General features: G+C 35.8%; 1 protein-coding gene across 1 annotated transcript in view; it reads right to left on the bottom strand.

The window, feature by feature from the left end:
* PCNX1 (pecanex 1) overlaps positions 1-22,823 on the bottom strand; it is a 92,153-nt gene that overhangs the window by 30,782 nt on the left and 38,548 nt on the right. The window contains exons 10-17 of the mRNA XM_031065646.1: positions 21,774-21,991; positions 20,541-20,694; positions 19,773-19,805; positions 18,567-18,738; positions 14,947-15,057; positions 14,387-14,478; positions 12,998-13,107; positions 331-436 (exon numbers count right to left, since the gene is read on the bottom strand). Coding sequence (XP_030921506.1) covers positions 331-436; positions 12,998-13,107; positions 14,387-14,478; positions 14,947-15,057; positions 18,567-18,738; positions 19,773-19,805; positions 20,541-20,694; positions 21,774-21,991 — 996 coding nt within the window. The remainder of the gene's footprint in view (positions 1-330; positions 437-12,997; positions 13,108-14,386; positions 14,479-14,946; positions 15,058-18,566; positions 18,739-19,772; positions 19,806-20,540; positions 20,695-21,773; positions 21,992-22,823) is intronic.

The raw sequence follows: 22,823 nt of genomic DNA, 5'->3' as shown, positions 1-22,823 counted from the left end.
CTCTTTCCCACTAACTTGTACACAAAAGCAAGCATCATCTATTATTATCCATGTGATAAAAGATGATCCTCAGTGATACTTCACTGAATCCACACCAGGGAATTCCAACTCCCTCTGCTTTTAAATAACTTAAAATTGCAATATCAGCATTACACTCCTGGGGGTAGCACATGAGTCCAGCTGCAGACTGAAATGCTGTGATATCCATTCCAATTAGTACCTTGCTAGGTGACAAGTGTGATCTAAGCAAGATCTGGACGGACGCTATATAAACCAACACAAAGTAAATGCTTAAATGGAATTCAAAAGATAATAAAAAAGCCAACTTACCACAGAATTTCTAAGCTTCTCAGGTAAAGGATCTTTTACTTCAGACAGAGGATCTTCAGGGTTTTTGTCTTCAGAATTAGGAAAAAATTTTGATTGCACTAAAGAGCTTAAAAGAATGACAAAAAAATCCCACTGAAAAGCATGTATTGTTCTGTGTGGTTTTATAATAATAACAAAGTCAGAATTTCTATTACACATTGACCACAAAAAATTAATTTTGGCACATCAGTGCTTTCACATAGTTGAGCTAATTTACACATATGTCAACTTTATAAAAGAATCAGTTCTCTGCTGTACAGAACAGTGACTATTAAAGAGCAGCAGCCAGATGTTCAAACTGCAGTTTCTCTACTAGCAACACAGGATTAATTGAACAAAAACAATTTTAAGTGAAATTTAGCACTCATGAAACAAAACTTCAACTCATGAATAACTGAACAGAAATGTGCAAAATTTGGAAGTAGCCTATTTGGCAATGCCATTTAAAAACCATGAATTCTTTGGTTTAATTCAACAGCAACAACAAAAGAAACCTATTCTAGCCTGTTTAATTAATGAATTAGCCACGCTGATCAAACTTCTAAATTCTTAGCATGCCTTGATGATACTGAAGCTCCAAAACCTTACACCTAAGCTTTTAGAAGCCCACGTGCAATGTTACTAGTCTTAACAAGCTGTCTCACAACCTCTCAGTGTGATTTTTTTTACAACATCCTACTTAGCGCAGAAATATTATTTCATTTTATGGACAGGAAAATCACTACAGAATGAGCCGTAGATCTTCAAAGGAAATTACATATTGCAATGTATTACAATGCTTAACTGTACCACAGTCAAACATGACCATCCAGGCTTTAGTTTTTGGAAGGAACAAAAGAACAAGTATCCAGGGAAAAGAACCTCATATCAACTGAACTAAGAGTAATTGGACAAGGTTTAGTAGTCAACCCACAGATAAGAAATTTCCTCTGGTGTAAACATTCATGAATCATTAGTTTTGTTTTTCACAGAGGAGGTCCTTCACTATCTACCCCAAGCCAATATTTATCAAATTCACCCAACATTACAGCTACATTTAAATCCAAGTTCAAGCTCTGCCTCACCTAGGTATGTGGCTGAGCTTTTTCATTGGCTGTTCTGGGGGGGTGTTTCTCCTACTGGAACTATTTTGTTTTACATATATCATTATTAACTGAATCAAACACCCTCAGCATCAGATCTCTACTCCAGCACAGAATAACATGAATACCTGTTTCCTTATCCTATATGGGAATACTCATCACAGAAATGTATCCTTATAATTTAGCATAATTATTTGAACAAGTGCATGGAGCACACATTCAATATAAGAAAACATCAACAAATGAAGTGAAAGTATTCAAGAAGTCCCCCTGTGGACTTCAGCTTAAACCAGTGCCTGGAGCACCTCTTTAAACACGAAAAGGGCATATGTGTTATTCCCAACAAACCCAGCAGCACAAAGATGGCACCTGACCGACATTTTGGAGAACATCAGCAGGCAAATAAATCAGATTTTGGCATGTAAGTGATTTAGCAGAAGTCACAAAAAAGGTCATTGCTAGAGAAGGAACTAGATGCAAACTCTGAGATTTTCTAACCATTGAACCAAGGATATACTATTTTTGACTCGTGCTGGCGAGTACAAGTTCAAACACTACTGAATAATAACATGATTTGAAGTTTTTCCTTGCAACTTACTTCCTTATTGGGGAAGAGATACAAACTGAGTCACTTACAAAAGTACAGAAGGGTCACTGCTTTGTCTGCTGAGATGATACGATATTGCCACTAACAAACCACAAAATATGGAGAAGAGAACGGGAATATGCTGCCCATCCCAGGAATCCTGGAGACAGAAACAAAATGTTAATAAAAAGGAGACAAAATACACACCACTTTGCCTGACACACAAGAATTATGTGTATCACAGAGAATGGAGAAATTAACTACAACTCAACAAAAATAAGGCAGGGCTTTTTGTACAAAAATATTGTTCCATCTTTACCTATGTCTAACTATAGATCAGAACCTCTAGCACAGTGTACATCCCTCAAATCTACACCATCTTAATCATTAAATAGTCATTATTTCTCATAACCCTTATGAAGCATTTTCTGCATTCCTTGAGACCACAGGCTATTAAGAGCTGTATTTAGTCACTTCTAAATTTTGAACGTTACATATATTTGACTCAAGATTTATTTTTCCTAATGTGCTGAATGCAGATTAAACAGCAGCTTTATTTGTGTTTTCCTGATCTGCACCAGATCTACAAAGATGAAAGAGTTATTCCTTGCTAAAGCTTGTTTGTCTTAAATGGATGTGTTTACCAAAGGCTAATGAGACAAGTGCACAAATTCACAGAAAGCTAACGATGTCCTGCAGGTGAGAGTATCATGGGAGTAACCCCTCTAGGAACTTTCTACTCTCTATGATAAAGTGGAAAAGCCACCCAACTCTGAGTTGGACCCACACACGTTACAATTCATTGTAAACTGAGCATGTCTGGTTATTGACAAACACCTGAAATTAATAAACAGAACCAGCATCACACTCCTACTGTTTTCAAACAACATTTCAAGCAAGGAAAACAGGGTGGGTATGGGGGCGTGTATGTGTGTTCCTTGGCCAGCTAACTCTTTAACTATCCCCTTCAGATAGGCAAATAGCTTCACTCTGACACTAAAAACTATTTCTTGGTTTCTTCTCAAATAAATATTAATTAGAAAACACAATTATTTCACTTCTGCAGCACCAGGAAAAAAAAATACACGTGCCACTTTGAGAGGTTAACATACAACTATATGCAGACTCTGCTAGAAACAAGTCACTTGCATGATATTTTCAAGAATTGATGTAGAATGGAAATGATGGTAAATGTCATGTGTTTTCAATAAAAAAAGCCCATCAGAGCAGGCACAAATCACACACCTTTTAAAAGCAAAAAATCTGCTTTGTTCCTGCATTGCATCTCCTCTACTGACTTCACAGCTGAGCAAGAATAAAACCCTAGTAAATCAAACCAGTATTTCTAGTTAAGTAGTTGCATACTTTAGATACTTAATACAGAAGGAAGCAGAGAGCAAACCCCAAAATAGATTTACTGTGCATAAATTTTTTCTCACCTTCAGGGCACCATAGCACAGTCCATACAACAATGCTACTGCCACAATACTACAGATAAAACTGTAAAGTGCTGCAAGCAGGCTTGTGGTAGCTGAATATCATACAAATGAAAAGAAAAGAAAAAACATTATTACGGTCTGAAGTTAGAATACAAAATACTTCAGTTTGTTTACTTCATCAGCCCCCTAATTTCCTCTGATGGAAAAAAAAGACAATTCAAACCAGAGCTGCTACTTGTATTTTCCCCTACAAGTAATTTTTATTGAGAGCATTTTATGTGGCTTTTTAAACCTCCTTAGTTATTGAACAGCTTTACCATGGGAATAGTTAACTGCAATAGAAACCAATTGAGGAAGAAGTGACAGACTTACTAGAACAGTAATTCTATTTCTCAATAATCAATCAGAAGACTTTCAGGCTTTTTAAAAACACAATCAAAGTATTCTATGTTTAGAGGGTAGGAATAAAAACAGTGTAACTACTAAATTTTTAAACTAACATACTGATCTTGGCTGCTCCACATCTCATACTTTTGCCACTGAAAAAACACAACACTCACCATTGCCACCAAAGACATGAATGTCCAGCTGTTCACAGAGATACATCACAAATGTATTCACCTGAGGCAGGAGACCAATGAAGAATACTATAGGGAAACACAGTGTAAACACTACAAAAAAACAAAAGGTGAAAAAGTGGTGAATACAAAAAAACCAGCATGGTAAGATATTTTTCAGTTCAAATTCTATGGTGTCACACACCCCATTTTAACTCAACATCACTGAAATATTTCTATTATAAATTTCTAAGGAAAATATACATTATGTAAAGTCCCACTTCAATGGCTCAGAACTGACTAAATACAGAGGTCATACAAATCAATAGTACTTTCCTTTTAATTGCTGTAGACATGGACACAAGCCAATTCAGGCTTTCCATTTTTATTTAGCAAACATCAGCCAGGAGTGTTTACAGATGAGACTTGTAAGTTTTCACTCATTGTAAGTGAGACTTATCCGAGCCTAACTGCCTGTCTGGAGTTGCAGCCACTCTGACATAAGGGAGGCTAAGCACTCCACCTCCAGGCTTTCTGCTACTAATAGTATCTGACAATTCAACTCATTTTCCCACACCACTTCTGAACATTCTAATCCTAAATGACTGAGTTTTCTATTTGTTTGGGTTTTTTAACAAGAACAGACAACTGTAGGAATCATGAAAACACCTGCAAATTACAGGATTTCAGAACACAAAGATAAATTAATGCCACCTAATTTCAATACAGAAAAGGCTTATGCCTCCACCTGTACATATATTTTTTTCCATTCTAAAGAATAGAAGATGCAGAAATAATCTTCTACGCATGTTCAGATATAGTAGTTCAGATCTAATTCACATGCAACAGCAAATTAAAAGTTTTAAGTTCTAAATTCTTAAAGATAGAAGGAACAATAACAAAAATAACCCTAACAGACACAATCTGGCAGTTAAGGGAGGTTTTTCTATGATCTTATTGACTTGTAGCTTCAGTGACCAAAAGAAGAAACAGACTTTAAAGTATCTTGTAAAGCACCACAAGTCTCAAATTTAATTTTCTAATTTTAAATGCACAGAATAGTTGGACACTGAAGGACATCACATGAGAAATATCTACAGTGAGATAGATAATGAGAATCTGATTTTTTCCCTACTCCATAGCAATGCTAAACAACAATATAATTCAAAACATGCAGGTTGCAAGCTGGTGAAAAACACTGAATCCTGTATTTTTACTGACACTAATTAGGAAATATACAACTACAGACCAGCTCTTCAATACCTGAAGAAAATACTTTATTAGACTTCTCAAGTCAAATCTCTATTTCAAATCATTACTCAAGAAAGCCAACATAGAGGGAAAATACAGTGTTCTGTCACTGACAGGTTAAAAAGTTGTTTCCCAAAAGTCTGTAAGGCAAACTACCTTGGGCCCATTGGAAACAAAATTACTACACAGATCTGGGAATACGCAATTTTTAAAGACTAGTCCAACAAAAAGCCAGTATTTATGATGCTTTTACAATATGTAACATCCTTGTTTTCTAACAGTGACCAACTAGGTGAAAAGATAAAATAATTATTATAAATGTGGAGTAGATTTAGAGCAATTGATCAAGTGCAATATGTGGGACACAAAAGAAAGCATTTATACTAGTCCTCACTTGTCTGTTGGCAAGGAGACAAGACTTATATTATCTAAATACAAAGTTCACCTCGCGCTGTACATGTTTCTTCCAGTAGCTTTGCCTGGAAACAGGAAAAAAGGCAGCTGAGATTTTTACCTAACAAAGTATGTTTGCTAGCAGCCAACCCAGTCTGCAGCACACACAAAGCATTGTGAAACAGTGCTTCAGCAACATAAGAGCTGCTCCAAGGGCAGGTGTACGATGTGGGGCGTGGGTGGGATGTGCAGTGCAGGTTAGTGGGGTGGTTTTTTTTGTTGGGTGTTTTACCATGTTGGTTTTTGAGGTTTTGGTTTGGGTATTTTATTGTTGAGGGAGTTGTTTTGTTATTCTGGTTTTGGTTTTTTTTTAAAGTAGAATAAGCTGTTCTAGTAATCTGATTTTTAATTGGAAGAACTGCTAAGAAATATAAACCACATATGATGCTACAAGACACCCCAGAAGAACAGTAAAATATAAGGATCAAAACACACTTAGAACTCCTGAACTAAGAAGTTTTAAAAGCTAATGCCAAGATGGACATGGCCTGGTGAAAATGCCACCATATCTTTTAAAACTGGTAAGACTCACTCTTCAGTACTTTTAAAAAGTAGCTCACTTTCACAGGAGGACACACCACCTCCATGTATATTTATGTATTACCATATGGGGATATGGGTGTACACTATGGCAATGACTCCACATGGCAGAAAAGGGAAGAAAATACTTCCAAAACTGATCGAGCATTATCAAGAGAAATGAAGCTAGTTTTGTATCATGAAAGTATCTTCTATATCTTCTTTTTTTATTACTGATACAGAATCAAGTATGCCAGTACATGAAGGGAACCAAAGAATTTGCTCAAAAAGCACCTTTGAAAATGTCTGGACAATTTGTGTTCATAAATATGCAGCTTAGACATTTTCCCTCTGGGCGTTTAAACCCAGAGTTATTGGCAGAGAAAACTGAAGGGGGAAGCAGTATGACGCATAAAATACAGGATGTTTCTAAAATCAAGTAATAAAACTAATACCCAAAATGCTTGAGTCAGTAATTCTTATTAATAAATTAAAAATTTTAAAAACCCACACTGAGACCAAGTTTTCATTTTTCTTGGACAGAAGACTGTCTGGGGGCATGCAGACATAACATTTAACTGTTGTAGTCTTTCACAAACAGGTATTTTGATATAACTGAAAAGCAACTGCATTCAGTTTAGATTAGTTCTTACAGATTTTCTTACTCCACCTGAAGCAGGGATCCACAGAAGATCACCCAAATAAGTTTGTGCATTGCTTTAGTGGAGCAAAGTTCCCATGATAAGATGGTCTTCAAATGTTTATGTCTCTCTCTCATTTCTATGGGCTCTGCTTGAGACTACAGGGCTGTTATTATTTTCATAACAGGGGAAAGGGTTCTTGTTTTGGGGTTTACATTGTCTGTTTTTTGCATTAGGTTTAGGAGGGTAACGGAGTTAAATGTTATCAGTATTCTGAATGCACTGTGCTGCTCAGAAAACAATGAGATTACCTCAAAATGGAAATGCAGCTCAAAAATTGTATTTTTGGTATTGCTGATAGGCCTGTTCCAAGAAGAAGCACATTAAATAAGACTTTACCTGTATATAATGTTTTTAAAAATTGTGTCTGTATTGTTCTGCCCAATTGCTAAATACAAATAACCTGACTTAAGAGAACTCCTATTCATTTGCCACAAGCCCCTCCAGAGAGTGTGAAAGAGTACAAATCAAAATATTTTTTTAACTACCGAGCAGCTAGGTCCTAGCAAAGGGCAGTGTATGCAGGTTCAAGTTAGATAAGCAAGTTCAAGGATAAGGGCTAAGATATTAGATAATGAACAATTTTAGTGGAGGGCATCTCTGCCATTTGTTACAGCAAAGCTACAGAAGGGGAAAACGTTCCCCTAAAGTTCTACTGTTGTAAAATAAATAATTCAAATCCATGAAAAAGCCACTCACCTATAACTAAGTCCCTGGCTGACAGCAGCAGCAATGGGTTGGTGAAAGCCATTCCATACAACCTGAACCTTGTTGTAGATATGTTTCTGCTGCCATAATCCAACAGCCAAATCAGACCACAACACAAACAGAAATATACAGGCCTACTATAGGCTATGATACGATTGTGACCCTGTTTAAAAAGAAACCACAAAAACACCAACATTTGTTCATTAATAGTGGATAAAGTAACTTTTCTGCTACAGATACCTTCAGAATCAAAATTAATCACTGGTCATCAACTAACAGACTGTGACTTCACCGCATCCTAAAGTTTTCTTCATAAAATCCTTAAAGCATTGCCTTGCAACAATGCCAGTCTGTGCTTTTTGTGGCTTTGATATAACAAAGACACAACAGTTACATTAAGTTAGACTAAGCTATATATACCCTTAGTCTCAGCTATATTTTATACTATGTTGCTTGCAGTACTAAATGCTAGAGAAGCTCTGACTAGGCTTTGTAAGCAACTGAGAATAAATCAATTTTAAGGAAAAAGGGATTAAACTTATTACTTAGATACTGCTTCTGCTGCACGGGGGGAAAGAATCTCTATTGGTGTTTATCAAAATACAACTTCTTACACAAAATTAATGACTTGCTGCAGAGGAATAATGCTCTTAAACACCTTATCTAGGACACAGAGGTAATGCTCTCTCTTGGCAATCCAGCAGATGCACAACAGAATATAAACATATTGTTCAATACTAGAACGTTAACATTTCCATGCTCAAACATTAATAAGCTGAGTTTGCAATGCTCTAGTGAACATTAGAGTGAAAAAATAAAGCAGTGTGCACACTAGGACAACTGAATGATCTACACCACTAAAACAGAACATCAAAGCTGTGTCAGATCATACCAGCAGAGCAAATTACAACATTAAGAATACTTCTCAGTATAATTGCTAGAATAATAAAGACTCTTCAAAAACCTTATTATGACATGGCCCCCTAGCATAAGCTAGGCTCAGGAAGGAGGAGGTGATTTGCTAAATACAAAGAGTAAGGCAGGTCCCTTCTCACACACTATGACAACTACAAGACTTTTATGCCTTGTAAGAAGGAACATAGGAGAAATGCTAGAAAAATCAAACCTAAATGATCAATTCTCTGTGGAAGTTCTGCATCTGCAGGGTTAGTACAGTGGCACATGCCCATGACTTACATGTCGGGGGGAAGAAGAATCTGGCTGAACGCTCTGAAACCAAAATAGAAAGAGGAAAGTTACCCAAACTACAGATAAGTGTGTTCACCTACACACATCCTCTTGGTTGAAGTTCTTTTAACAACATCTACAATTAATTGTACAATTGTACATTGTCAAGCCACATCACAGCCTTTAAATAGCACAATGTTTTAAACCATTCAATCTACTTAAAGAGTAGATGTCTATAAACAAAATTCTAAAAAAATCCCCAAGTCTCTTATTTTCAGAACTTCTGTTTTTCAACAGCATTAGGAACTTTAATTTTAAATCTAACTTCCATCCTAATAGTTAAATCAAAAAATAATCATTCTTAGATTACAGTAAACCATTATCAGTCTAACAAAAACGAATTATCTGATTAAAAATATGTTTAGATATAATTGCCTCCTATGAATGTTCTGAGGCGTAGAGACTACAGAAAATTAAAACCCAAACCAATAAAACTTCAAGTTCAGTTTGTAGTTCAACATGTAAAAATGTGCTCCTCTTCATGCACCAAAGAATGCATGAGAACAATAAATAAAGGATTGTTTAACAAGCATATGTGGAACTATTCTAGTGACGTGACCTTGCATTACCATCTATCAAACTTCCCATGAGGCCAAGTTTACTCATTACTTTCTAAATTATAAGCATGCACATTTTTCCTTAAAGCCCTAACTAACCTGCAACACCCAAATGGATTTATATCTATTGCTTGCAGAAAGTAAAGAGAAATTCAAGTACCTTCAACAGTGAGTACTGGCAACTGGCTATTACCAGGCAAAACTGGAAGACCCAAATATCCTTGAAAAAGCCCTCTATAAGAAGTACAGAGCCCAGAAATGCAACTAGAATAGCTAGGATGACAGCTAATACGTTTTCAAGGATCTCACGATTCCTGTTTTAAAGGGAGAGAAAAAAAAGAAAAAAAGGAATTTAAAGCTAACTATGTCTAGAAAAATCTGCAAAGGAGCAGTCACAGTCAAAAATAACAGGAGTTATGATACTGGTAGCAAAGTAGTTAAGAATAAATTTGAACTTCCATAGTCTACTAGCACACTGTCCTTTAGCAAAGCTAGGAGCTACCAGGATTTCAATGACAGCTGAAAGCAGTCATTATCTTAGTATCTTATGGAATTTTACTTTAAACAGCAGAAGATAACTTCAGAAGATAATTTTAGAAATTAATCAAATGTTCCACCAGAAGCACGGTCTGTAATGTAAATCTATACTCAAAGCCCATCCAAGATGATAATAAGCCTAAGAAAAAACACAAGTATGATAACTTACCTGTGTATATAATCTGTCATTCATGATTTTCTAATGATGAAACTAAAAATACTCTTGCTTGAGTAAGATATGCCAAGCGGAATACAGATAATTCCCTATGATATTGCTAGTCTTTCGGAACAGAGTTATGAGTATTCCTCCCCGGACAGAATCACTACTATCCTGTTTATTTCAAGGAGATTCATTACCAAAATATAAATACTCAACATATTCCAAAAGCTGGTAACTGGAGGACCACCTTCATTTTATTCTTCTAGGTAAATGTACAGTGACAAGAAGTCACAGTATTAAATGACTCTTGGAAAAAATGCTCTGGAACAGCACGCAAATTCTTTCTGTTTACCAAAAGACTAAGTGTGTGCCAGGTTGTAGACCCTTTAATTTTTGGAGAAGGCTATACTCTAGCTTTAAAGATTGGCAATGAATCTTTCTATTTGATCATTCAAATACATTATTGCCCCACGCAGGCAAAGTGGGGGTTGCTTTCCTTTTTTCTTCTTTGATTGCTACAGAAGAAAATGAAAGTAGCCTCCATTATTTTAGAAAAACTACATTCAATATTATTCTTTAATTTTTCGGAGTACAGTAAATAAGTATAATTCTTTAAGGACAGTTTTATCTATATTACAGTTTAGTAACTGTTTTCATCTTTGCTTTCTGAGGTCTGGCAACATACAAGGATCTCACCTATCAAATAAAGCCAGAAGAGTTAATCTATCAAAATTGATGCTAATCCAAAGTTTAGGCAGGATCCAAAAGCGATAGTACTGCTTGACTTTTTGAGCTGCTTCCTCTTGAGGCTGCATGTGGTCCTGAAGGTCAGGGCTCAGGTCAATATCTTGCTGCTCCAACAGATCTGTATCCATTGTTAGCAGCCTGTTCAACCTGATCTGAGGAAGAGAAAGCTAAAAGAAAGTTAGTATTAACAAAAACTCCCTTATATCAAATCACTGTACATATACTGAAAATTGCATTGAAGAATATTGCTAGAACTCTTTAGTCTCATTTTTGAGGAATTACATGTTAAGCACTGTCACAGGCTTCTACTTACTTTTTCTGTCCTTATCACAGCACATGAATAGGACTAGTAGCAATAACAGTTTGCATAAAACAACTCTTTGGCATTTCAGCATATGCCTTATTTCAAATGAACGCATCTTCCAAGCACATTATCCCATTTACTCTGAAAACTTCAAATTTGAAGACATGTAAACTGATACATGGACAACATACACTACAAAAAGAATCCAATTATTAATTTAAATAAATTACAACACATTTCTTATAGTCAGCTAATCTGCATGTAAATCCATGCTGAATGGTTCTTTCTGCATGACAAAGCAACATACTCATGCACCAGTAGTCAAACTCAAACTCACTGAATCCAGAATACACTCAGAAATGAACCAAAGAAAAAGCTCTGTCCTAAACAGTCAAGTACTATTTATGACTGATTATTACTTATTTTGTAGTTTGTTTAGAGTTCTCATGAAAATCACAGTAATACTAACAACCATGAAAGATACTAAAGGAGAGTACTCAATGCTAAGACACTATAGTACATATTATATAGTCTAACTCAGTTTCTAACAGGCCAAGAAACATCTTGATGTACTGCCCTTTATTCTTAGGCATTATAATTGTTAAAATGTTCTTTAATGAAAAAGCTTCACAATGCATAAGGCAAAGAGTAAAACTTCAATACTCATGCCACCTTCAAGTGTCAAAACTACAGGTTTAGTGTTTAGAGGGGCTTTTTCCCTACTTTTTACAACATCCTACTTAGCGCAGAAATATTATTTCATTTTATGGACAGGAAAATCACTACAGAATGAGCCGTAGATCTTCAAAGGAAATTACATATTGCAATGTATTACAATGCTTAACTGTACCACAGTCAAACATGACCATCCAGGCTTTAGTTTTTGGAAGGAACAAAAGAACAAGTATCCAGGGAAAAGAACCTCATATCAACTGAACTAAGAGTAATTGGACAAGGTTTAGTAGTCAACCCACAGATAAGAAATTTCCTCTGGTGTAAACATTCATGAATCATTAGTTTTGTTTTTCACAGAGGAGGTCCTTCACTATCTACCCCAAGCCAATATTTATCAAATTCACCCAACATTACAGCTACATTTAAATCCAAGTTCAAGCTCTGCCTCACCTAGGTATGTGGCTGAGCTTTTTCATTGGCTGTTCTGGGGGGGTGTTTCTCCTACTGGAACTATTTTGTTTTACATATATCATTATTAACTGAATCAAACACCCTCAGCATCAGATCTCTACTCCAGCACAGAATAACATGAATACCTGTTTCCTTATCCTATATGGGAATACTCATCACAGAAATGTATCCTTATAATTTAGCATAATTATTTGAACAAGTGCATGGAGCACACATTCAATATAAGAAAACATCAACAAATGAAGTGAAAGTATTCAAGAAGTCCCCCTGTGGACTTCAGCTTAAACCAGTGCCTGGAGCACCTCTTTAAACACGAAAAGGGCATATGTGTTATTCCCAACAAACCCAGCAGCACAAAGATGGCACCTGACCGACATTTTGGAGAACATCAGCAGGCAAATAAATCAGATTTTGGCATGTAAGTGATTTAGCAGAAGTCACAAAAAAGGTCATTGCTAGAGAAGGAACTAGATGCAAACTCTGAGATTTTCTAACCATTGAACCAAGGATATACTATTTTTGACTCGTGCTGGCGAGTACAAGTTCAAACACTACTGAATAATAACATGATTTGAAGTTTTTCCTTGCAACTTACTTCCTTATTGGGGAAGAGATACAAACTGAGTCACTTACAAAAGTACAGAAGGGTCACTGCTTTGTCTGCTGAGATGATACGATATTGCCACTAACAAACCACAAAATATGGAGAAGAGAACGGGAATATGCTGCCCATCCCAGGAATCCTGGAGACAGAAACAAAATGTTAATAAAAAGGAGACAAAATACACACCACTTTGCCTGACACACAAGAATTATGTGTATCACAGAGAATGGAGAAATTAACTACAACTCAACAAAAATAAGGCAGGGCTTTTTGTACAAAAATATTGTTCCATCTTTACCTATGTCTAACTATAGATCAGAACCTCTAGCACAGTGTACATCCCTCAAATCTACACCATCTTAATCATTAAATAGTCATTATTTCTCATAACCCTTATGAAGCATTTTCTGCATTCCTTGAGACCACAGGCTATTAAGAGCTGTATTTAGTCACTTCTAAATTTTGAACGTTACATATATTTGACTCAAGATTTATTTTTCCTAATGTGCTGAATGCAGATTAAACAGCAGCTTTATTTGTGTTTTCCTGATCTGCACCAGATCTACAAAGATGAAAGAGTTATTCCTTGCTAAAGCTTGTTTGTCTTAAATGGATGTGTTTACCAAAGGCTAATGAGACAAGTGCACAAATTCACAGAAAGCTAACGATGTCCTGCAGGTGAGAGTATCATGGGAGTAACCCCTCTAGGAACTTTCTACTCTCTATGATAAAGTGGAAAAGCCACCCAACTCTGAGTTGGACCCACACACGTTACAATTCATTGTAAACTGAGCATGTCTGGTTATTGACAAACACCTGAAATTAATAAACAGAACCAGCATCACACTCCTACTGTTTTCAAACAACATTTCAAGCAAGGAAAACAGGGTGGGTATGGGGGCGTGTATGTGTGTTCCTTGGCCAGCTAACTCTTTAACTATCCCCTTCAGATAGGCAAATAGCTTCACTCTGACACTAAAAACTATTTCTTGGTTTCTTCTCAAATAAATATTAATTAGAAAACACAATTATTTCACTTCTGCAGCACCAGGAAAAAAAAATACACGTGCCACTTTGAGAGGTTAACATACAACTATATGCAGACTCTGCTAGAAACAAGTCACTTGCATGATATTTTCAAGAATTGATGTAGAATGGAAATGATGGTAAATGTCATGTGTTTTCAATAAAAAAAGCCCATCAGAGCAGGCACAAATCACACACCTTTTAAAAGCAAAAAATCTGCTTTGTTCCTGCATTGCATCTCCTCTACTGACTTCACAGCTGAGCAAGAATAAAACCCTAGTAAATCAAACCAGTATTTCTAGTTAAGTAGTTGCATACTTTAGATACTTAATACAGAAGGAAGCAGAGAGCAAACCCCAAAATAGATTTACTGTGCATAAATTTTTTCTCACCTTCAGGGCACCATAGCACAGTCCATACAACAATGCTACTGCCACAATACTACAGATAAAACTGTAAAGTGCTGCAAGCAGGCTTGTGGTAGCTGAATATCATACAAATGAAAAGAAAAGAAAAAACATTATTACGGTCTGAAGTTAGAATACAAAATACTTCAGTTTGTTTACTTCATCAGCCCCCTAATTTCCTCTGATGGAAAAAAAAGACAATTCAAACCAGAGCTGCTACTTGTATTTTCCCCTACAAGTAATTTTTATTGAGAGCATTTTATGTGGCTTTTTAAACCTCCTTAGTTATTGAACAGCTTTACCATGGGAATAGTTAACTGCAATAGAAACCAATTGAGGAAGAAGTGACAGACTTACTAGAACAGTAATTCTATTTCTCAATAATCAATCAGAAGACTTTCAGGCTTTTTAAAAACACAATCAAAGTATTCTATGTTTAGAGGGTAGGAATAAAAACAGTGTAACTACTAAATTTTTAAACTAACATACTGATCTTGGCTGCTCCACATCTCATACTTTTGCCACTGAAAAAACACAACACTCACCATTGCCACCAAAGACATGAATGTCCAGCTGTTCACAGAGATACATCACAAATGTATTCACCTGAGGCAGGAGACCAATGAAGAATACTATAGGGAAACACAGTGTAAACACTACAAAAAAACAAAAGGTGAAAAAGTGGTGAATACAAAAAAACCAGCATGGTAAGATATTTTTCAGTTCAAATTCTATGGTGTCACACACCCCATTTTAACTCAACATCACTGAAATATTTCTATTATAAATTTCTAAGGAAAATATACATTATGTAAAGTCCCACTTCAATGGCTCAGAACTGACTAAATACAGAGGTCATACAAATCAATAGTACTTTCCTTTTAATTGCTGTAGACATGGACACAAGCCAATTCAGGCTTTCCATTTTTATTTAGCAAACATCAGCCAGGAGTGTTTACAGATGAGACTTGTAAGTTTTCACTCATTGTAAGTGAGACTTATCCGAGCCTAACTGCCTGTCTGGAGTTGCAGCCACTCTGACATAAGGGAGGCTAAGCACTCCACCTCCAGGCTTTCTGCTACTAATAGTATCTGACAATTCAACTCATTTTCCCACACCACTTCTGAACATTCTAATCCTAAATGACTGAGTTTTCTATTTGTTTGGGTTTTTTAACAAGAACAGACAACTGTAGGAATCATGAAAACACCTGCAAATTACAGGATTTCAGAACACAAAGATAAATTAATGCCACCTAATTTCAATACAGAAAAGGCTTATGCCTCCACCTGTACATATATTTTTTTCCATTCTAAAGAATAGAAGATGCAGAAATAATCTTCTACGCATGTTCAGATATAGTAGTTCAGATCTAATTCACATGCAACAGCAAATTAAAAGTTTTAAGTTCTAAATTCTTAAAGATAGAAGGAACAATAACAAAAATAACCCTAACAGACACAATCTGGCAGTTAAGGGAGGTTTTTCTATGATCTTATTGACTTGTAGCTTCAGTGACCAAAAGAAGAAACAGACTTTAAAGTATCTTGTAAAGCACCACAAGTCTCAAATTTAATTTTCTAATTTTAAATGCACAGAATAGTTGGACACTGAAGGACATCACATGAGAAATATCTACAGTGAGATAGATAATGAGAATCTGATTTTTTCCCTACTCCATAGCAATGCTAAACAACAATATAATTCAAAACATGCAGGTTGCAAGCTGGTGAAAAACACTGAATCCTGTATTTTTACTGACACTAATTAGGAAATATACAACTACAGACCAGCTCTTCAATACCTGAAGAAAATACTTTATTAGACTTCTCAAGTCAAATCTCTATTTCAAATCATTACTCAAGAAAGCCAACATAGAGGGAAAATACAGTGTTCTGTCACTGACAGGTTAAAAAGTTGTTTCCCAAAAGTCTGTAAGGCAAACTACCTTGGGCCCATTGGAAACAAAATTACTACACAGATCTGGGAATACGCAATTTTTAAAGACTAGTCCAACAAAAAGCCAGTATTTATGATGCTTTTACAATATGTAACATCCTTGTTTTCTAACAGTGACCAACTAGGTGAAAAGATAAAATAATTATTATAAATGTGGAGTAGATTTAGAGCAATTGATCAAGTGCAATATGTGGGACACAAAAGAAAGCATTTATACTAGTCCTCACTTGTCTGTTGGCAAGGAGACAAGACTTATATTATCTAAATACAAAGTTCACCTCGCGCTGTACATGTTTCTTCCAGTAGCTTTGCCTGGAAACAGGAAAAAAGGCAGCTGAGATTTTTACCTAACAAAGTATGTTTGCTAGCAGCCAACCCAGTCTGCAGCACACACAAAGCATTGTGAAACAGTGCTTCAGCAACATAAGAGCTGCTCCAAGGGCAGGTGTACGATGTGGGGCGTGGGTGGGATGTGCAGTGCAGGTTAGTGGGGTGGTTTTTTTTGTTGGGTGTTTTACCATGTTGGTTTTTGAGGTTTTGGTTTGGGTATTTTATTGTTGAGGGAGTTGTTTTGTTATTCTGGTTTTGGTTTTTTTTTAAAGTAGAATAAGCTGTTCTAGTAATCTGATTTTTAATTGGAAGAACTGCTAAGAAATATAAACCACATATGATGCTACAAGACACCCCAGAAGAACAGTAAAATATAAGGATCAAAACACACTTAGAACTCCTGAACTAAGAAGTTTTAAAAGCTAATGCCAAGATGGACATGGCCTGGTGAAAATGCCACCATATCTTTTAAAACTGGTAAGACTCACTCTTCAGTACTTTTAAAAAGTAGCTCACTTTCACAGGAGGACACACCACCTCCATGTATATTTATGTATTACCATATGGGGATATGGGTGTACACTATGGCAATGACTCCACATGGCAGAAAAGGGAAGAAAATACTTCCAAAACTGATCGAGCATTATCAAGAGAAATGAAGCTAGTTTTGTATCATGAAAGTATCTTCTATATCTTCTTTTTTTATTACTGATACAGAATCAAGTATGCCAGTACATGAAGGGAACCAAAGAATTTGCTCAAAAAGCACCTTTGAAAATGTCTGGACAATTTGTGTTCATAAATATGCAGCTTAGACATTTTCCCTCTGGGCGTTTAAACCCAGAGTTATTGGCAGAGAAAACTGAAGGGGGAAGCAGTATGACGCATAAAATACAGGATGTTTCTAAAATCAAGTAATAAAACTAATACCCAAAATGCTTGAGTCAGTAATTCTTATTAATAAATTAAAAATTTTAAAAACCCACACTGAGACCAAGTTTTCATTTTTCTTGGACAGAAGACTGTCTGGGGGCATGCAGACATAACATTTAACTGTTGTAGTCTTTCACAAACAGGTATTTTGATATAACTGAAAAGCAACTGCATTCAGTTTAGATTAGTTCTTACAGATTTTCTTACTCCACCTGAAGCAGGGATCCACAGAAGATCACCCAAATAAGTTTGTGCATTGCTTTAGTGGAGCAAAGTTCCCATGATAAGATGGTCTTCAAATGTTTATGTCTCTCTCTCATTTCTATGGGCTCTGCTTGAGACTACAGGGCTGTTATTATTTTCATAACAGGGGAAAGGGTTCTTGTTTTGGGGTTTACATTGTCTGTTTTTTGCATTAGGTTTAGGAGGGTAACGGAGTTAAATGTTATCAGTATTCTGAATGCACTGTGCTGCTCAGAAAACAATGAGATTACCTCAAAATGGAAATGCAGCTCAAAAATTGTATTTTTGGTATTGCTGATAGGCCTGTTCCAAGAAGAAGCACATTAAATAAGACTTTACCTGTATATAATGTTTTTAAAAATTGTGTCTGTATTGTTCTGCCCAATTGCTAAATACAAATAACCTGACTTAAGAGAACTCCTATTCATTTGCCACAAGCCCCTCCAGAGAGTGTGAAAGAGTACAAATCAAAATATTTTTTTAACTACCGAGCAGCTAGGTCCTAGCAAAGGGCAGTGTATGCAGGTTCAAGTTAGATAAGCAAGTTCAAGGATAAGGGCTAAGATATTAGATAATGAACAATTTTAGTGGAGGGCATCTCTGCCATTTGTTACAGCAAAGCTACAGAAGGGGAAAACGTTCCCCTAAAGTTCTACTGTTGTAAAATAAATAATTCAAATCCATGAAAAAGCCACTCACCTATAACTAAGTCCCTGGCTGACAGCAGCAGCAATGGGTTGGTGAAAGCCATTCCATACAACCTGAACCTTGTTGTAGATATGTTTCTGCTGCCATAATCCAACAGCCAAATCAGACCACAACACAAACAGAAATATACAGGCCTACTATAGGCTATGATACGATTGTGACCCTGTTTAAAAAGAAACCACAAAAACACCAACATTTGTTCATTAATAGTGGATAAAGTAACTTTTCTGCTACAGATACCTTCAGAATCAAAATTAATCACTGGTCATCAACTAACAGACTGTGACTTCACCGCATCCTAAAGTTTTCTTCATAAAATCCTTAAAGCATTGCCTTGCAACAATGCCAGTCTGTGCTTTTTGTGGCTTTGATATAACAAAGACACAACAGTTACATTAAGTTAGACTAAGCTATATATACCCTTAGTCTCAGCTATATTTTATACTATGTTGCTTGCAGTACTAAATGCTAGAGAAGCTCTGACTAGGCTTTGTAAGCAACTGAGAATAAATCAATTTTAAGGAAAAAGGGATTAAACTTATTACTTAGATACTGCTTCTGCTGCACGGGGGGAAAGAATCTCTATTGGTGTTTATCAAAATACAACTTCTTACACAAAATTAATGACTTGCTGCAGAGGAATAATGCTCTTAAACACCTTATCTAGGACACAGAGGTAATGCTCTCTCTTGGCAATCCAGCAGATGCACAACAGAATATAAACATATTGTTCAATACTAGAACGTTAACATTTCCATGCTCAAACATTAATAAGCTGAGTTTGCAATGCTCTAGTGAACATTAGAGTGAAAAAATAAAGCAGTGTGCACACTAGGACAACTGAATGATCTACACCACTAAAACAGAACATCAAAGCTGTGTCAGATCATACCAGCAGAGCAAATTACAACATTAAGAATACTTCTCAGTATAATTGCTAGAATAATAAAGACTCTTCAAAAACCTTATTATGACATGGCCCCCTAGCATAAGCTAGGCTCAGGAAGGAGGAGGTGATTTGCTAAATACAAAGAGTAAGGCAGGTCCCTTCTCACACACTATGACAACTACAAGACTTTTATGCCTTGTAAGAAGGAACATAGGAGAAATGCTAGAAAAATCAAACCTAAATGATCAATTCTCTGTGGAAGTTCTGCATCTGCAGGGTTAGTACAGTGGCACATGCCCATGACTTACATGTCGGGGGGAAGAAGAATCTGGCTGAACGCTCTGAAACCAAAATAGAAAGAGGAAAGTTACCCAAACTACAGATAAGTGTGTTCACCTACACACATCCTCTTGGTTGAAGTTCTTTTAACAACATCTACAATTAATTGTACAATTGTACATTGTCAAGCCACATCACAGCCTTTAAATAGCACAATGTTTTAAACCATTCAATCTACTTAAAGAGTAGATGTCTATAAACAAAATTCTAAAAAAATCCCCAAGTCTCTTATTTTCAGAACTTCTGTTTTTCAACAGCATTAGGAACTTTAATTTTAAATCTAACTTCCATCCTAATAGTTAAATCAAAAAATAATCATTCTTAGATTACAGTAAACCATTATCAGTCTAACAAAAACGAATTATCTGATTAAAAATATGTTTAGATATAATTGCCTCCTATGAATGTTCTGAGGCGTAGAGACTACAGAAAATTAAAACCCAAACCAATAAAACTTCAAGTTCAGTTTGTAGTTCAACATGTAAAAATGTGCTCCTCTTCATGCACCAAAGAATGCATGAGAACAATAAATAAAGGATTGTTTAACAAGCATATGTGGAACTATTCTAGTGACGTGACCTTGCATTACCATCTATCAAACTTCCCATGAGGCCAAGTTTACTCATTACTTTCTAAATTATAAGCATGCACATTTTTCCTTAAAGCCCTAACTAACCTGCAACACCCAAATGGATTTATATCTATTGCTTGCAGAAAGTAAAGAGAAATTCAAGTACCTTCAACAGTGAGTACTGGCAACTGGCTATTACCAGGCAAAACTGGAAGACCCAAATATCCTTGAAAAAGCCCTCTATAAGAAGTACAGAGCCCAGAAATGCAACTAGAATAGCTAGGATGACAGCTAATACGTTTTCAAGGATCTCACGATTCCTGTTTTAAAGGGAGAGAAAAAAAAGAAAAAAAGGAATTTAAAGCTAACTATGTCTAGAAAAATCTGCAAAGGAGCAGTCACAGTCAAAAATAACAGGAGTTATGATACTGGTAGCAAAGTAGTTAAGAATAAATTTGAACTTCCATAGTCTACTAGCACACTGTCCTTTAGCAAAGCTAGGAGCTACCAGGATTTCAATGACAGCTGAAAGCAGTCATTATCTTAGTATCTTATGGAATTTTACTTTAAACAGCAGAAGATAACTTCAGAAGATAATTTTAGAAATTAATCAAATGTTCCACCAGAAGCACGGTCTGTAATGTAAATCTATACTCAAAGCCCATCCAAGATGATAATAAGCCTAAGAAAAAACACAAGTATGATAACTTACCTGTGTATATAATCTGTCATTCATGATTTTCTAATGATGAAACTAAAAATACTCTTGCTTGAGTAAGATATGCCAAGCGGAATACAGATAATTCCCTATGATATTGCTAGTCTTTCGGAACAGAGTTATGAGTATTCCTCCCCGGACAGAATCACTACTATCCTGTTTATTTCAAGGAGATTCATTACCAAAATATAAATACTCAACATATTCCAAAAGCTGGTAACTGGAGGACCACCTTCATTTTATTCTTCTAGGTAAATGTACAGTGACAAGAAGTCACAGTATTAAATGACTCTTGGAAAAAATGCTCTGGAACAGCACGCAAATTCTTTCTGTTTACCAAAAGACTAAGTGTGTGCCAGGTTGTAGACCCTTTAATTTTTGGAGAAGGCTATACTCTAGCTTTAAAGATTGGCAATGAATCTTTCTATTTGATCATTCAAATACATTATTGCCCCACGCAGGCAAAGTGGGGGTTGCTTTCCTTTTTTCTTCTTTGATTGCTACAGAAGAAAATGAAAGTAGCCTCCATTATTTTAGAAAAACTACATTCAATATTATTCTTTAATTTTTCGGAGTACAGTAAATAAGTATAATTCTTTAAGGACAGTTTTATCTATATTACAGTTTAGTAACTGTTTTCATCTTTGCTTTCTGAGGTCTGGCAACATACAAGGATCTCACCTATCAAATAAAGCCAGAAGAGTTAATCTATCAAAATTGATGCTAATCCAAAGTTTAGGCAGGATCCAAAAGCGATAGTACTGCTTGACTTTTTGAGCTGCTTCCTCTTGAGGCTGCATGTGGTCCTGAAGGTCAGGGCTCAGGTCAATATCTTGCTGCTCCAACAGATCTGTATCCATTGTTAGCAGCCTGTTCAACCTGATCTGAGGAAGAGAAAGCTAAAAGAAAGTTAGTATTAACAAAAACTCCCTTATATCAAATCACTGTACATATACTGAAAATTGCATTGAAGAATATTGCTAGAACTCTTTAGTCTCATTTTTGAGGAATTACATGTTAAGCACTGTCACAGGCTTCTACTTACTTTTTCTGTCCTTATCACAGCACATGAATAGGACTAGTAGCAATAACAGTTTGCATAAAACAACTCTTTGGCATTTCAGCATATGCCTTATTTCAAATGAACGCATCTTCCAAGCACATTATCCCATTTACTCTGAAAACTTCAAATTTGAAGACATGTAAACTGATACATGGACAACATACACTACAAAAAGAATCCAATTATTAATTTAAATAAATTACAACACATTTCTTATAGTCAGCTAATCTGCATGTAAATCCATGCTGAATGGTTCTTTCTGCATGACAAAGCAACATACTCATGCACCAGTAGTCAAACTCAAACTCACTGAATCCAGAATACACTCAGAAATGAACCAAAGAAAAAGCTCTGTCCTAAACAGTCAAGTACTATTTATGACTGATTATTACTTATTTTGTAGTTTGTTTAGAGTTCTCATGAAAATCACAGTAATACTAACAACCATGAAAGATACTAAAGGAGAGTACTCAATGCTAAGACACTATAGTACATATTATATAGTCTAACTCAGTTTCTAACAGGCCAAGAAACATCTTGATGTACTGCCCTTTATTCTTAGGCATTATAATTGTTAAAATGTTCTTTAATGAAAAAGCTTCACAATGCATAAGGCAAAGAGTAAAACTTCAATACTCATGCCACCTTCAAGTGTCAAAACTACAGGC

Source organism: Geospiza fortis, unplaced genomic scaffold (genome assembly GCF_000277835.1).
Source record: "Geospiza fortis unplaced genomic scaffold, GeoFor_1.0 scaffold54, whole genome shotgun sequence".
Classification (NCBI taxonomy): domain Eukaryota; kingdom Metazoa; phylum Chordata; class Aves; order Passeriformes; family Thraupidae; genus Geospiza; species Geospiza fortis.
The sequence above is the reverse complement of the archived record's forward strand: the minus strand, read 5'-3'. Positions and strand labels throughout refer to the sequence as shown.